Source organism: Patella vulgata, chromosome 1 (assembly GCF_932274485.2).
Source record: "Patella vulgata chromosome 1, xgPatVulg1.2, whole genome shotgun sequence".
Taxonomy (NCBI): domain Eukaryota; kingdom Metazoa; phylum Mollusca; class Gastropoda; family Patellidae; genus Patella; species Patella vulgata.
Genome location: NC_065879.2, coordinates 64,704,972 through 64,722,887, shown reverse-complemented (window position 1 = coordinate 64,722,887; position 17,916 = coordinate 64,704,972). Strand labels below are relative to the sequence as shown.

The 17,916-nt window shown below is 36.7% G+C and overlaps 1 protein-coding gene across 3 annotated transcripts; it reads right to left on the bottom strand.

Annotated features, from left to right (window-relative positions):
• Window positions 1–131: 131 nt before the first annotated feature.
• On the bottom strand, window positions 132–17,916 carry LOC126824703 (solute carrier organic anion transporter family member 2A1). 3 transcript variants are annotated; one of them, XM_050554152.2, is made up of 10 exons: window positions 17,787–17,916; window positions 11,208–11,928; window positions 9,893–9,979; window positions 9,222–9,419; window positions 8,341–8,505; window positions 7,640–7,826; window positions 5,790–5,940; window positions 3,692–3,852; window positions 3,335–3,399; window positions 132–1,345 (listed from the first exon to the last, which is right to left on the bottom strand). In XM_050554152.2, exons 2-10 carry the CDS (start codon window positions 11,893–11,895, stop codon window positions 1,044–1,046), a joined length of 2,004 nt encoding a protein of 667 aa, XP_050410109.2. In that variant the 5' UTR covers window positions 11,896–11,928; window positions 17,787–17,916; the 3' UTR covers window positions 132–1,043. The 3 variants fall into 3 exon arrangements, with proteins under 3 accessions (XP_050410109.2, XP_050410028.2, XP_055959524.1); XM_050554071.2 differs by lacking the exon at window positions 17,787–17,916 and adding an exon at window positions 15,968–16,126; XM_056103549.1 differs by lacking the exons at window positions 9,222–9,419; window positions 9,893–9,979; window positions 11,208–11,928 and having other exon boundaries at window positions 17,787–17,832.

The following is a 17,916-nucleotide window of genomic DNA, read 5'->3' as shown; positions in this document are numbered from 1 at the left end:
GAGTAGACCGTGGCGCCGCTGCCCAGGTTGAATTTCCTTAGTATGCCCTTCAGATTAGCAGAGGGTTAATTTCATATGATTAACCCTTAAAATGAGGCTTTAATTCTAAAAATAACTCAAGCTTTGGGGACTTAAAATTGTTTATTTCTCGAATCAATGGATTAGAGTATCATCAATAAAAATAGTAAATAGTAGAAAATTGTAAATAATGATTAGGAATATATTTGTTATTATAATAATATAGGTATTATATATGGTTATAAAAAAATATATTTGCATTTACTGTATTTTTCTAAGATATTAAGACGGAACTTACTGGTTATATGACGAACTATATGAAAGAAGACAGTGACTGTCACGTCATATTTCATGCCAGTATTAGCCTTCATGTTGCGACACACGATTAATCCAAGGGATGTACTTTCAGATATGGCCCAAGGTCGGTAATTATTTCCCCTTATTCCATGATGTAGTGCGAGTTATAAATAGACAATTTTTCCTTTAATTGTTATCTACTCTTTTCTGCATTTTTTCGGTTGACTTTTTTTTTCATTTCTTGACCCCAGTCAACATCAAATCCTCATAGCAAAAAATCTAAACAGTCAACCCCCTACTAAAGTATGATGCAGAGATTACCAAATGCGGTCCCCTTTGTGCCTATACAAATTGGAACCAACGGAATGTTAAACAAAACGCTACAGTCTGTAATGTTACAGCTATTTAACAGTGACGTCAATAGGCAAAAAATTGGTGGTCTGAAACCATTCTCAACTCAAGGGAAGTAACTGGTGATATCTCAAATTAACGGTAAAACGGTAAACAGCCAAAGAATTATCAATACAAAGAGCATAAATCAAAGGAAGCAACTAGAATTTCCACAATCATCTGTGAATGAAGGATTCCCTATGGCAAATATTGGTAGTCAACAGACATAAATTAGTCTTGCCATTTTCATTAACACTTTAGAATCAACCGCACGGTAATTTAAGTACCCAATAACGTCCACAATTAATATGAAAATTAATTTTGAATGTCGGCCGTCTTTAAACTTTTGTTCCTTTTGTTTTGAGTATATCATTTTTCTTTACGATCATCATTTCCATCTCCGCAGGGTTATCTTTTCTGTCCACGAAAAATGGTTGTTTCTTCTTTAAAGCAATAATAAGAGCAACCACATAGAACAGGGTTGCAATACATCGAGCACCGACAAATAATGTATGGTATTTCACTCTCAGGTCATCTATATCATACATACTGCACGCCCCCTTTCCTGTACACGTGTCAGACCAAATCAAGCACGTGGTATCAATGATCTTCCCATAAACCACCGGTCCCGGAAACCAACCTATATAATTATAACATTTATGATCACCATAAACACACGTATCACGAACAAGCTGAATTGAAAATAAATCAAAAGGAAAACAATGCTAAAATCAACCAAGATGATACTAGTACCAAATGAAAAGTCCCCTTAATAAAATGGCTGGTCGTTCAGCTAGTTTGAATCTAGCACAAGGGTTAACTGAACATATTGAACCGACCTACGTTAATATTGGTTGCAGTCGAGGAGGGCTAATGAAGACGACCATACACCATACAGTGTGCTAGAGTGAAATTTTGCCCGGACAGCGGCACTACGGCCTACTCTTATATCGAATTCCAACTGTCAAGGGATCTTTTACGTGCACGCCAATGTGTCCACGGGACCTCGGCTTTTCGTCCAATCCGAATGACTACAGACAGCTGTCATTGTCAGGTCCTCCGTCCTGCATCACTGACAAGAGGGGGGGGGGGAACCACGCCGGAAAATCTGGATGAACTTTCTCGGCCAATGCAGGGATCGAACACGCGACCTCCAGGCTAATTGTGTATAGAGATATCCAGTAGTTTCTATAAAACATTACGGTCGAATGACATATTTAAGAAGTTGGTGTTAAATTGACCTTTCATCTAGCCAATGAACAGGGGTTAGCTTCTGCAAAGTTAGATTTCAGAGAATTAAACAGGCATTATGCAAGAGCCAAATCTGTCTATTGCAGGTCTTTCTTTAGCCACTTAAATTTTATATAAATTATTAATTAGATATTAATTAACTTAACAAGACCGTAATAAACTCTCGATGCCATCGGATGGCTTTGATATTCAGTAGATTTAAATAAGTTTTGCTGTTGATGATTTACCGTAAACATGGCTAATCAAGGCTTGGTTTATTATCGTAAAAACGGTAGCAATGACAATTGAGGCTACACTGTTATTGTATCGCCGATGTCACGGCTCAGAGTGAAGTTATTTGATCGAGATATTTAATATATTCCCTTCTCATTACCTATTTTTAACTAATATAGCGAAAACTGTCAGCTCTTTATCGAATCTTACCTAATGCCACTTTATAATAAAGGTATAGTTAGAAGTGTAAGCAAACAAAAATTAAAACCGGAGAAACCTATTGGGGCTGTGACCACAATTTTATTTTATAAAGAAGTAACATGTTCTCACAAAAACCGAAAGATACGTTCTTCATTTTTAATTCATAGCTTAATCTATCGTATGCCAGTGACGCCAAAACGCCTTTATTTACTTGGCGATAAATTATAGTAAGGCCAGTTATATAACTTTCCATTATGCCATGTATAGTTAGAAGTGTAAGCAAACCAGAATTAAAATTGGAGAAAACTATTGGGGCAGTGACCACAATTTTATTTTATAATGGAGTAACATGGTCTCACAGAAACCGAAAGATACGGTCTTCATTTTTACTTTATAGCTTAATCTATCGGATGCCAGTGACGTCAAACACATTTATTTAATTGGCGCTAAATTATAGTGAGGCCAGTTATATGCTAGACATTAATATGGTCTTTGGCATAGGGTTTGTTGCTGATATATTGGATTAAGTGGAAAGGCATCAGTTACTATTCTATGTGCTCCATGCTTTCATATGGAACCTTTTTTATAACAGGCGAGAACTGATTAGTCATTGTGTTAGCCTTGTTTCATTGCCATTATGACAATACTTTGCTAACGAGCTTCCCGAAAGCTCAACGGGTTATTATCCGTACAATTGTTTACTGGGCCAAACCGGTTACGGAGTCACACAGTGACATAAACAAATATTTCATTATTTTGTTTCGCGTCGTTTTAATTAAAGTAGCTCATTACGTTAACAATTCTAGTGTGGGTGGGGTTCGGGAATGCCTTTGGGGTGGGGTAAAAATAATGCGTAGGCTTCTTTTCAACCATCCCTGCATTTTTTGAAGCATCGTATTTCATTGCTTAAAGCTATCCAGAAGCTTTCGAAATCCTGGTTCGAATTGTGGAAAGAAATACAAACCTAGTAATGTAGCTAAGAAAGCTGACATGCCGATTCCTAACGGCTTATCGGATTCTTTGATACTTCTGTAATATATAATATATGAAACTCATATCAAAAGAATTTATAGGATATGGCCAATAGGTGTGTAATCAAAGGACGATAACTCGTTATGTTTTGTAATTCATTATAACGAACATATAAACAAACAGGAGGAAAATAACAGATTACCAAAAATATTAACCATAAGGACAATCTAGAATAAAAAAAAAATCAGTAATATCTGATTATATAAAAATAGTTTTTGAATGGGTAGTACTGTGTTGACTCAATAATTCCGAGAATTTGTTTGCATTGGATAAACATTAAAATTCTTACCTGACGGATATAACGAAGTTTGGTAATATTATCAAAGTCGATACAAAGGCACCGACAAAGTTAAAGGCGACATATGGCCATATTAAAGGACATTCTCCTACACATAAACCTGGTTCTGCCGTAGATTTTTCATCTTCAATACACGAACAATTGGTAAACAACTAGAAAGTACAACAATAATAATATGGTTAAAAAGGGCCCTGCATTTTTGAGATATTCTCCGACCGTAAAAATAATTTGCCGATTTCCCGTTGTTTGACTATACAGTTACATCGAACATGTTAAATGTATTCTATATCTCACCGAAGGTTGGACGCAGGTTTGTCTTAATCATCTCAAATTGATAATTATATCTTACGAACGGCTTAAAATTAGCTTTTAAAAATTATACACCAAAATATTTGAAAAATCGGTAACTCATCGGTGAATTAGCTCACCTTCCATATACGCGTTGCCGTCGGCGAAATATTATACACCAAAATATTTGAAAAATCGGTCAACCCATCGGTGAATTAGCTCACCTTTCATGGACGCGTTGTCGTCGGTGGAAAAAATTCATCCTAATGCAAATTTGTAATGAAATGAGACTAGGATTAACGTCCTACTGTTCTGAACCGACTATACTAATGAAAATGGATGTATACGATTGTGTGCTGGGAGAGAAATTGTGCTCGGGCAGCGGCACTACGTCCTACTATTATATCGAATTCCAACTGATCATGGTTCTTTTACGTGTACGCCAATGTGTATACGGCACGGAACCTCGGTTTTAGGTCCCACCTGGACGAAAATACGTTGTCCCTGCACCACTTAGAAGAGAATCCCCTCCGGCAAATCCCGATGAACTTTCTCGGTCAACACAGGGATCGAACCCGGGACCTTCAGTATAGCGAGCCAACGTCTTATTCACTGGGCCACCGTGGCTCCCATAATGTAAATTCAATGGGACAATAGAGACTTTTGGCAAGTGGAATTTTTCCCATCCTTATAACGTATCCGTATCGTCACGTGATACGTTGCGTTAATTTAGTTTTAGAGTTTTGGCAGATTTTCGCGCCGCGTACGTATGGGTAGCTGAGCTGAGCGTAGTTCTGTTACAGCATAATGGCAGTTATCTACCAAGATCAACATCAGAACTAGTCAAGTATCTAGCCTTCAAATTCCTGAAGGGAGTGAAGTCTTTCGACAGTCGCTGAGTTATTTAAAAAAAATAATTAAAAATTAGTGTCGAATCTTATTAAAAATCTTCGACTTCGACTCGACAACAATTTTGGTTTCACTAATGTATCATTTCAGAAAGTATATACCCCTTTTACAGATTTGTTAAGTCCCACAGGTCCCGGCTCCCTAAATTTAGCATGTAGATCAACCAGCTTGCAGACAGACAGGAAAAATATGAAAATTCCGCGAAAAGCTCAACAAAAGTAATGATTAAATTCCAGTCTTTGCCATGGTTAAAATCACGTCAAATATATACCTTCGTGTTCTAGGATACACATATAGTCATAAAAACGCTACGGCACAATATTTCAGCGTCTAAAAGTAGCAAAACATACGGTAAAAAGACGACGATGTTATACGGACCTTTTCCGTATGAAAGCTGTTCGATACGTGCTGCCGTATCCGTGTGCCGTATCACGTATGAGAATTACACACGCATTGATTACGTCACACGCAAAATCGTTACGGTACGCGATACGGACCAGGAATTTACGTTTGCCAAAAGTCTCTAGTTTCCATGTAATGTAAGCGTCTTTTTCACAGTTTTTTTCGCACGGTTTGTCTCGTGTCTACTGTGAGCATGCGTGTCGAGCCGGGTGTTTCTGTTCAACTTCTACTAAGTCAATCAATCGCTCTTGTTGCTGAATATTCCGCTGGAACATGGTGTGTGCCAATATTATTTTAAAAAATAAAGCGAAAACAATATCGGACTCCACGCTGTGCAGAGAGAAATCCTCACTTATGATGTCTCTTACTTGGGGTTGAATAAACGTTAAAGCGGGTTTTCAGTACACATCGCACATTTTCCTGCTGGTGAAAACGCGTAGATTGAAAGGGTGTCTTACTGATTTATAAGTTACCTAGTTTTAGATCTTACCATATTATCGTTAATAGTACAGCCAGCATGACACGGTGAAAAATAATTTTGATTATCAGAGCCACAAACTGGGAAATATCTCTCATTATCACACCCACATAGATCTATATCACACTGTGTTGTATTGTACTCCTTGGTAGTTATATAAGTTCTGAAATGTAATATATTATATGCACACTGTGTTATACAGTTCAGATACGGTATTTTATTATATGTCACTTGTTATATAAGTTATGAAATATAATAATATATTCAATTGTGATATACGTCCCTCCGGTGGTATAGTATGATCCTCATTCCGTGCTACTCCATTATACCCTGGGTTAATCTATGGAGCATTCACGTATTCAAATCATCTGCCCTTGACAGACACTTGAGTCTGCGAAGCAATCAAAAAACAGTTTACAAACCGGCCTTAACCGCATTGTTCATGTTCACAACAATATGCCAAGATCAACCTGACATATTATAAGCCAGCACACTATAAGGATACACACGTAATCATGTATGTGTTAGGAATTAACTGATAGATTCAAAGAGCTATAGAAACATATTATTTTCCAATGATGTATGACACGATAACTGGAATTTCGTACTAAGACATTTTATACACCCCCCTCCCGCCCCCTCTCTCTCTCCCTCTCCCCCTCTCCCTCTCCCCCTCTCCCTCTCCAAATAGAGTTTAGTAGGCCTACATGCTAATTTACTTTAATCCATTTTAAAACAGAATGTATATACATAGCACAAACATCAAGGACAGACAACTTGAATACGTGTCTCCCCCATAGATTAACTCAGGGGATAGTGGGGTGGTCTGGCGATACCGGGGATTGTTCCTTACTAGTTGTGTAAGTTCTGAATAATATTCTATATCACTTTCGAACACTGTTAGTGGATATGTCTATGTAAAATCTCACCATTGCCAAATCCCGACATCACAACAGTATTGGGGCGAAGAAAGGCAAAGTTATATGCCTGTGCCTTACCGGATTATCGCGTAATGGTTCTCGTAACAAAGTGTTATAGACTTATTGCGTTAATCTCTTTCTATCTCTTTCTACAAGTTACAAAAATAAATAATTTTGCAAGTACCATAAAGGACTCGTTACATCATGCAAGAAACTGAATAGATAAATGTCAATAATGCTAGTACAAAATAGATTTGGGGGCCACGGTAGCTCAGTGAGAAAAAATGAAATGAAATGAAATGGGGATTAGCGTCCTACTGTTCTGCTCCGAACTGGACTAATGAAGACTGACATACGTCATACAGTGTATACAGTGTGTAATGGGGTAAATTTTGCCCAGACAGCGGCACTACGGCCTACTCTTATATCGAATTCAAACTGTCAATGGATCTTTTACGTACACACCAATTTGTACACGGGACCCCGGTTTTCGTCCCATCCGAACGACTAGACAGCTGTCCTTGTCAGGTCCTCCGTTCTGCATCACTGACAAGGGGGAACCACGCCTGAAAATTAGGATGAATTTTCTCGGCCAGTGCAGGGATCGAACACCCGACCTCCAGGCTAGCGAGCCAGCGTCTTACCTACTTAGCCACCGTGATTCCCCCTTTGGGTAAAATGTTGACTAGCTGACCGGGATTTTCCGGCGTGGTTCCTCCTTGTCAGTGGTACAGGACTTAGGGTCTGGCAAGGGACAACGTTTAGTCCTTCGTATGGGGACGAAAAACCGAGATCCCGTGTACATATTGGTGTGCACGTAAAAGATCGACTGGCAGTTGGAATTCGATATAAGAGAAGGCCGTAGTGTCACCGTCTTGGCAAAACGTTAAACCCCATATCAATCCATCACAAAACAGATTTAGGGTCTTGTTGATTACATACCTTGATAATCCCTGATTGATTTCTGGTTTAGGACATGTTATAAAATACCCAGTAGCTATAATAAACGACGAGAAAAAGGTGACTCCAGTAACCAGCTTTAAGCACGTCATGGGTGTCAGTTTTAATTTCGACGTTAAAATACCGCCAGTTAAAGCACCACTTGCAGCTCCAAAAACATTTACGGTACCTAAGATAATAATAACGAGAAAAAGGTGACTCCAGTAACCAGTTTTAAACACGTCATGGGTGTCAGTTTTAATTTAGACGTTAAAATACCGCCAGTTTAAAGCATCATTTACGGTACTTAAAATAATAATAATAATATAATTTTAATTAATTCAATCTCGTAACCTAGTTTGTTATCGTTGAATTTTACCAGTAAATCATGTAATTTCAATTGTACACTTTGAAATACGTTGCTATAGATTGATAAAAAAACAAACTTTAATCCTTGCTCGGCGCCTTTAATATTTACGATATTTGTTTTAAATCATGTACCGAAATGAATTCACAATTCTTAGAGCCAATAGTAGGGACATCATAAATCGCTAAACCATTTATTTAGGTATAAATCGAAGTATTCTGTTTTGCTAATCTAAATTAGTATACATTTTGATCATTTCTTCACATAAAATCAGTAGTCCTGGGTTGATCTAACTTGCATGTCAATTCTAAATAAAAACAGTAGAAATTATATCTACCTAATAGAACATTGGCCTTCCAGGTTGGTATATGAAAATGTGATTCAAGATATTTAGGTAAAAAGGCCAACATGCCGCTGATGGAGAACAATATAACACATGTAGATAAAGTACAACACATATAGATAGGGCTGCTCAACAGACGAAAAATCGACTTAAATAATCCTGAAATATATAAAAGCATACAGGTAGAGAACATATTTTAACAAAACGTGTAATATACATTGCAATAATTAAGAAATACAAACTACACTTGTAATATACATGTACTTTTTTTTGAAGAATATATATTGTATGGATAACCAAACAGCTCTTTATTCAGTGTTGTTTATTTTGGTTCCTTATTTATAGCCCTTAATGTCTTCATCTGTTGTCGTTTTAGACAATATTAATCCAGAAATGCAAAGAATATTTGTAATATATTCTGTATTTATCCAAAAATGCAAAGAACACTACTAATATATTTTGTATTAATCCAGAATTACAAAGAAATCTTGTAATATACATGTATTCTGTATTAATCAAGAAATACAAAGAACACTTGTAATAATATATTCTGCATTAATCCAGAAATACAAACAACGTGTGTAATATATACCATACTAATTTCCAAACACAAACACATGTAATATAGACTATAATTATCTCAAAATACATATAACACGTGTAATAATAATCCCCAAATACAAACAATTATACGTGTTACATAGACTATAATAATCCCCAAATACGAACTACATGTGAAATATAGACTGAAGCCATACGATATTGACAACACACGCAGGATTAGTTATTGAACATAATAGATGATTTGGTGAAAAAGAAATATTGGTCATCAGAGTGGCGAATCATCCATTCCATAAAACAACGGAAGTTTCTACCTTTCAATTCTGCACATTTGTTATTGGATTTCACTGCTTTTTTGGTTTTTAGATTGTCTAGATTTTTTGGTCGACTTCTCATCTTTCTTGGAAAACATAATAGCGGGATTCCTGCTATTACACCAATCGAACCGAAAAATAAGAATCCTAGCCACCATGCGCCTATCCATCTTGGATCTCTAAGAGACATGTTGGTTTCTGCAGATAAAAAAGGAAAAATAATATGATTGATCAAACTCACTGACCACATTTACTTCTTGGATTCAACTATACATTTAATAGAAATCCCATGTTAAACCAGGGCTGTGGCTATATTATCTCAACGCTATGGGAGGCCCCATGGGAGATGATGTGCATATATAATAATAATAATAGTTTATGGTTCAGTCGCAGTTATCAGTCAAGCCACAATATATTTAACTGTAAAGGAATGTCATGTTGCATCAAATGAAATGGGGTTAAAAGTCCTACTTATTTTTTACTTCGTCCGGGCTAATGGATACGGATATACGCCTGTGTGCTATAAGGGAAAATTACCTGAATCTGTTGCAGAAAAGCATACCGTAAAGCATCACATTTGGCCTGCTCATAGTTTTAAAATCTTACATCGGTCGGATATCTTGTGATTAGCATGACCATGTAGCAAAACATAATTATCCTGATTAACTTACCTTCGAGTGTTACATAAATTTTACTGAAGACGCCACCTAGCGTAAAACCTAGAGCTGGCCCAAATATTCCCACACTTGATATAATACCTAAAGGAATATAAAACCTTAATTTCCAGATGTAAAAAATGCCAAATCAAAACAAAATGAATAGAAGTTGGTTCACTTTAATTCAAAATGTGAAGGCAACGCGTAGTCATAATAGACCAGGAGCCCGGGTGTGGAGGGGGGAAACTTGGCTGAAAAGTATACAAATTTTCTCCTATATGGTATCAATGCATGCATATCTGGTATCATCAGAATGAAAGTCTGTCGGGTATCTGGTGGTGGGTGTTGTATTCCACGCCCAAAATGTCATGCCCCCTCCCACTAGGCTAGATTAGCTCAAAAGTGTACCACAAGAAAATCGTACAGTAGTGTACCGTGTACCGTACATCTTCATGGATTTACATTTCTGGTGGTAGGATACCCCTGACAGAACTATGTAATTGCCAGACATTTGTAGTGGGGGGAATATTCCGGACAAGAGTTATCTAATTTCCAAACCACAGCTAGTCTAGATTAGCTGAAATCTGTACCACCTAAAACAGCTTTGGAGAGAGAGAGAGAAATAGGGTTTAACGTCCACTCGACACAAACTAGGTCATTTCGGGACTAACATATGGTTTAATTTTATTTCAATAATTCGCTTGCGCGTTGGGGTCTTTAGCAGTGGGAGGAAACCGGAGGACCCGGAGAAAACCCACGAGGTTGGACAGGCGACCCTACTCCTTGCCACGCACAACCGGGGATTAGAAACCACGCCAGTCGATTCAATGATAAAAAAGCTTTGGAGTTGTTTCATACCACCACAGGGATCATGAATGACCATTGCCAGACAGTTTGTGCGGTGGGTTACCCCTAACAGACACGCCCTAAAATGCCACGCCCCAAACTAGGATAGATTAGCGGGCACTGTTCTGACAATTACATAGTTCTGTCATGGGTACCCCAACACTACAAATCTATGTCAGGGTGTTTTTGTAATACCTGAAATGTACGGTACACTTACATTCTGATGATACCAGATATACATGCATTTATACCATTAAGGGGAAAATTGGTACACTTTTCAGCTAGGTTGACCCCCCTGAGCACCCAGTATATAAAAAGGTGGTGTGGTGTATTCATATGTAAAAATGTAAAATCAATATGATTTGGGTAAATAAATTAAGTTTCGTTTAAATTAAATTTCGAATTTTTAACATAAAAACGAGATAAGATGTTAACTTAACGAAATAAAATGTTCGTTTAACGAGATAAATTAATGTTAACTTACCGAGATAAAGTGGGGTCTTTGTTTGTTCGACATTATCATCAACATAGGTTGCCAGGAAAGGATATCTAGGCGATTTACCGAAACCCTGTAAACACATCCCTATCGATAATAACAATATGGCCACGGTTCTTATGGTGGCGTTTTTATTAATATTTTCAGTTGTTCCACAATGAAGAAGCGTCTCGTTCACACCACTAAAAGTATTATTCAAACAAAGAGATCCACTTTGTAGAGGACTTGCTGTCATTGTAGTTATATTTCCCTCTCGGTAACTCAGTCGAAAGCTATCCATATCCATGAAGTGCGGAATGCTGCAAATAAGTCCCGAAAATCCGAAAAACATGGTGGATAAGGCTAAAACACGTGGGATATGTGTTTTTCTGGCAATATAACTCATAAACAGTGTGGTTAAAAGATAACCTATATCGTTACTTGACAGAATTAATCCACTAACAGAACTACTAAAACCGAACTGTCTCTCGATTGTCGTAATCTGAGAATTGATATAGATCTGTAAAGATGATGTCACAAGTCCTGACAGACCATATACAGCGGTAAAACATCCCATGGTCGCACAACATTTTAGTTTAGTTGGTTCACATGACCCCATGCCACATTCTGTATCCTGGTCATCTTTATTCTGTTCCGCCGGAGGAGAATATTCTCCGTTTCTGTTTTTCTTATCCATGACTCAGATCAGTTTAAACAAATCGTTGTTAATCTGAAACAAAGTGTAAAATAACAGACAGACATGGTCTAGATGCTGGCTGGAAAACAAGGCTACATCAGAGTTAACTGCCATGTCAAGCCGGCACATATGTACTAAGGTATCAGAAGTTGTTCATTTTCAGAACAGGACAGCCTATGTCATTGCCTTCAATACATGGGCATGGTATCCACAAAGCACAAGAAAATTGACCATTTCCTGTGATTAACTTGCATATCTAATTGGGTGCAAACTCAATACTGAGTCTTGGTTGTCGTTGAGTGGATGTTAAACAACTAAAAACTTGATACATTTGTCATTTTATCTCTCTTCACGGCAGTGTTTAATTTATAAGATAAAAGCGGGTCTTGAAAAGTTAAAATAAAAATCTAAAAATAAACCGATTGTGTAACTTTAACGTCTTTCGTCCGACTGGGAGTCACTTGATGACTGTGGTGTTATTTAGACTGTGGTGTTATTACCTCCCTTTAGAGCTCTTTACTGTACATCACATTGACACGACATGCATTAGTGCTTAGCTCTACGGGTCGTACTTGAAAATGAAGTCGATGATTCAGATACTTAAAAAAAAGTACCTAACGTTGACCATAACCAATAGGTATCCCTATGTCAGCAGACCGAAATGAAATGGGGTTTATCGACTGGGCTAATGGAGACGGGCATCCTCATACAGTGTGCTATAAGGGTAATTTTGGCCGGACAGCAGCGCTACGGCCTACTCTTATATCGAATTCTAACTTCCAATGGATCTTTTACGTGCATGCCAATGTGTACACGGTAACTCGGCTTTTCGTCCCATTCGAATGACTAGACAGCTGTCTTTATCAGGCCCCCCGTTCTGCACCACTGACCAGGGGAAACCACGCCGGAAAATCCGATTAACTTTCTCGGCCAACACTGGCATCGAACCCGCGACCTTCAACTGAGTGCAGTTAGAATTGCAAATATAGACATATATACAGTCTACGCGATATTTTTTAAAAAGAATATATAATCACTATATCGCGATATTTTATAAAATGTCAATACTTTTATCACCTTTTAAATGTAAATAAACATGCATAAAATTTGGAAATACCCCTGGAGTGTTCAATTGACACTTTCTAGTCAATGTTATTTTTAGACAGTACCGAATTTACAAACGAAATTTAAAGGAGCTAAGTCGCTAATATTTGGGACCTAAAAATTGATACAAATGGGTCGCAACGCATATAATAATGTAATATGAATATATATAAACTGATTTACATTGAATCGTTTTACTTTAATTTCAAATCAGTTATGTTCGGCGAAATACGCCAGAAGTGTCCATCGAATGGCAATCTCTAGCGTCTGGTTATTTCAATCTACGCCGATAGTATTTATTGCGCATGCTCGCCAGATAAGAATATGGTCTCACCGTTTGACATGACTTATGGAATATGTCTAGCCTCGTTCTTCGACTGTCTTAGTACAAAATGCGCTGAAAACCATTATGGTACACGATTCGTGTACCAATGGTAAATGTTTATTTTGTCTTAAATATTGGTTATCAGAAGCCCATCTTTTCACAATATGATAACAACACCAATGTTGATTTAAAATGACAAATAATTCGTGTTTTCAATATCGAAGACTTTGGATGATACTGAGTTAGAGACTTAGCTACTTTAATGAGCTGGTTCAAACACAGATCTATATAGCCACGAAAACTTGCTAAAGCTGTTGTTTATTACAATTTTAATTTTCAAAATATTAATTACAATATTTTATTTAAATTAAAAATATTTACATATGAAGGGGCACAAATTTTTTTTTAAAAAGTTTGTGTTCTTCGGCCCTGCATATTTTAATGGATTTTGTTCATTTACCCTTGCAAACTCGTTTTTCTCATTCAAACGTATACCTTCTTGATTAAACTATAAAACATAAGTACTATGTCCAAAAGGGTCCACTGATTTAGTAAAATAGCGATTTTTCGGATCACGGACTGCTATGCATGACACGTCAAGACGCTGAATGATAATGATAATCAGTCTACCGGAACTCTCAATACATGTATATATAGTTGGCATATATTGCTTTATTAAAATTTAATTCAATCTTAAAATCAAAGATTCCTTTGGAAAATCAAAGTATCGATATAAACAATTCGTCAAGATGTATAGAAATTGAACAGAAACAGGGATAATTCTTACGGGTGGAAAAGTGAGCGAGAAGTCACGTGACGCAAACAAAGCTCCTTATCGGCATTTGCAAACTTTGTGGATTGAATACTCTGAAGTTTATAACAGTATTTATTCATCATTAAGCAATAAAATATCGTAAATAACATAAAAAAGAAACAAAAAATTTTTTTAAATATATTCCAGAAAAATATATATCGCGGTATGTTCGTTTTTTCGATATTTTTCTGAAGACGGTATTTTTGACGGTGTTTATGTCTGTGACGATTTTATATCGAAATACCGAAATATCGTCCAGCTCTAGGAAATGTATGTTTAAATACAGAACGCAACAAAAACGTGTATTAACTGTTATTAACAATATATGTCATTACATTATATATATAACTCAAACAGTTACGAAACTTTAAAGATTAGCGAGGCAAGAAGTGCTACTGTATTGACTAAGGGTAGACACACTAGCCGAATGCTTCGCCCGATTCACCGGTCGATTGCATCACCTTTCATGTCACATGATTAAACATGGCGGCGTCCATGTCTTCAAACTATCACGTGACTTCTCGATATGACATATGTGGACATTGTAAACAAAGAAGGTTATAATACATTGTAAATTATGTAAGTATAATATATTGCATTGTGTGCAGTAGAATAGATCGTAAAGATTATACGTTCCGATGGATTACATCCACTAGAATATCAAGGAGATAAATGCATTTGATTTAGGTCATCATAATGCACTTTTAAAATTGGCTAATCGAAATAGTTATTTCGATTCCATTGGTACAAAATCTGTAGGATTAAACTTTAGCGGAAGTGGCCTAGTTATACTCCGAATGTCATTCGATAAATTCCATTGGGACAAAATCTGTATGATTAAACTTTAGTTTCGAAATATTTAGCGGAAGTGGCTTAGTTTTTCTCCGAATGTCATTCGATAAATTTAAAGATGCATTTTTTTTTACATGACAAGTCCAAATCAACTCTCTAGAAAATCAGATGGTCGTGGTTTTGAATCAATTTAAACACAATTGTCATTGGAAAATTTAATGTAAAAAATTGATAGTAGAAACATTTATAACAAAACACAACACAGGGTATATATGGATGTAACTACTTCTCTATTATTTAATAACGACGTTTCGTAACACATACAGGTCACGTTTTCAAGAACGACGTTTCGTAACACATACAGGTCACGTTTTCAAGTTAACGTTTTAACGTTTCATAACACATACAGGTCGCGTTTTCAAGTTAACTTGAAAACGTGACCTGTATGTGTTACGAAACGTCGTTATGAAGAGTTAACCGTCTAGATGTCATTTAAAGAATTGAGTAGAAACATTGTTTATTATCGTAGCAATGGTGTGAGAGAGGGAAATGGGGTTAACGTCCACTCGACACAAATTAGGTCATTTCGGGACTAACATGGTTCAAGTTTATTTCAATAATTAACTTGTGCGTAGGGGTCTTTAGCAGTGGGAAGTTACCGGAGGACCCGGGAAAAACCCACGAAGTTGGACAGGCGACCCTACTCCTTGTCACGTACAACCGAGGAACGCCAGTTGACTCAATGGCAGACATGGCATGCTAACCATTCGCCCCCCCCCCCCCCCCCCGTAGCAATGTTACTTGACAATCGAGACTATATTGTCAAAACCTCGAACACCCATAACTTCGCTCAGAATGAAGTAATTTGACTGAAATTTACAATGTATGTCTTTATCTACATCTTACATAATGCGTTTTATGTATCCCTGTCTATCTCTCAATGAGATGCGGTACCATGATGCCTCAAGTATGACCCATGCCATCATTATTAACAAACGTTATGTCAATTATCATCAATGAATAAACATTAACCAAACCTGTCTTTCCTAATTGACGTAGTTTCTGCGACTGTTTCTTTCCATCTCTGTCTCAAGCCAGATCATAACACAAATTAAATGTGTCACTACTGGTTGGTTCGGCTATGGAAGGGTTATTTTATATAGGGGGTAAATTTCAATAACAACCTTTCCCTAGCAGTCATGCGTGCAATAGATAATATAAAGGAAATGTTTGCCGCGGTTAAATAGATTTCAGGTATCCAAGTTCCCTATTCTGAACTCTGTCTTATGTATATGTACATACTAGCACACATACTGGCCTATACATACAGCTACAATGTAAGTTGTATAATCGGTTGTATTGTTGGGTTATTTAAAGCCCAGCTCACAACCTACCGTACGTGTTTTGACACACATGGGTCGAGGGGTTTGGAAGTTCGCAGACCAGCCGCAAGAAATCTGGTGAAAACTTTGTATGTGCAGGACCAACAGTCTCTACGGCCAGTCTGCGATCTTCTGCGATGCCGAACAAATGCACGTACGACAGGCAGTGAGTTAGGCTTTAGACGATGTGTCCCACTTAAAGATCAAGTACGATAATGGAATGAAATGGGGGTTTAACGTCTCGTTGATATTTGACTTAAGTTAAGTGGGAAGAGGTATTTTGCGCAAAAACATTCTTACTTTCCTTATCCACATGGCGGTTCCCGATTTATTTGTGGTTTTAAATTGAAATCCATTTAGTCCGGTAAAAACACTACCCGCATGTTAATCTAAAAATGACAAAATGTTCAACTGGATTTATTTTAATTATAATTTCAAGAATATAATGCCTATAACTTCCAGATATTATGTTTTATCATGGTTTTATACAATCTTTATTAAAACTATAACAATTTCAATAACGATCATATATCAACTATTTTTCAATTCTTATCAATATTAAAACAATTTCAATAACAATTAGAAGATGCAATTGTTCTTTATTATAAATCCTTATCAAGACTATAACAATTACAATAACAATCATAAAATCCAGATATCTAGTATTATACAATCTAGTATTGTAACAATAGTGGTCATAACATACAGATGTTTTGCATTATACAATTGTTATCAATTTCAATACCATCCACAAAGTCCACATACAATCTTTATATATCAATAGTATTATCGTCAGATGTATTATACAATCTTTACTTATCAATATTTCCTAATGATCAAATAGATACCGAATGATTTGTGGTTTGGATATATATACGAATAGATTGATTAGACTTAAGTCTCAGTTTGAGTATAAAAGGTGAAAAAGTCGATGGATATTATTAGCATTATATTGTCAGCTGCTTTGGTCTATTCGTTATCAAATATCGTGGACTGTTGTCTGATTTATGGACACGCCAACAATCAAATCTAAAATTATAAATGAAATGGGGTTTAACGACCTACTTTTCTACACCTACTGAGCTAATAAAGATGGGCTTAAACCTTACAGTGTGCTATATGAAGGAATTTTTGTCTGGACAGCGGCATTGTATCCTACTCTTAATTCGAATTCCAACGGTCAATGGTAATATTACCTGCACGCCAATGTGTACAAGTTATTTCAGTTTTTCGTACCATCCGAACGACTAGACACTGTCCTTGTTAAGGTCTCCATCCTGCACCACTGAACCCGAGACCACCTGGTTAGTGTGCCACCGCTGGTCCCTAAATGTATAGCACTGGATTCAGGGGCACAATCATCAATTAAGTATATCCGAATTTAGACTTAACTGGCCGTCTTCGTTTGCTTAAAATATAAAATTAAAAATACGAAAATTGTTATGCTCAATTCATAAGAAATGTTATATCTCACCTCAATGACAAGTTGTCCTCGTAATCCTGAACATTCTATTGAACATGTCTATGGACTGATTTTTATCACTCGGGGTTATGAACTTTCGGAAATTAATACTACTGCGAAGCGTCTCTAACATGAAACTCAT

Coding starts and splice junctions, on each gene's coding strand:
- LOC126824703 (XM_050554152.2), bottom strand. CDS start 11,895: ATGGATAAGAAAAACAGAAACGGAGAATATTCTCCTCCGGCGGAACAG. Junction 7,827..8,340: donor GAAGGCCAATGTTCTATTAG/GTAGATATAATT, acceptor TTATTATCTTAG/GTACCGTAAATGTTTTTGGA. Junction 3,853..5,789: donor GTACTATTAACGATAATATG/GTAAGATCTAAA, acceptor TGTACTTTCTAG/TTGTTTACCAATTGTTCGTG.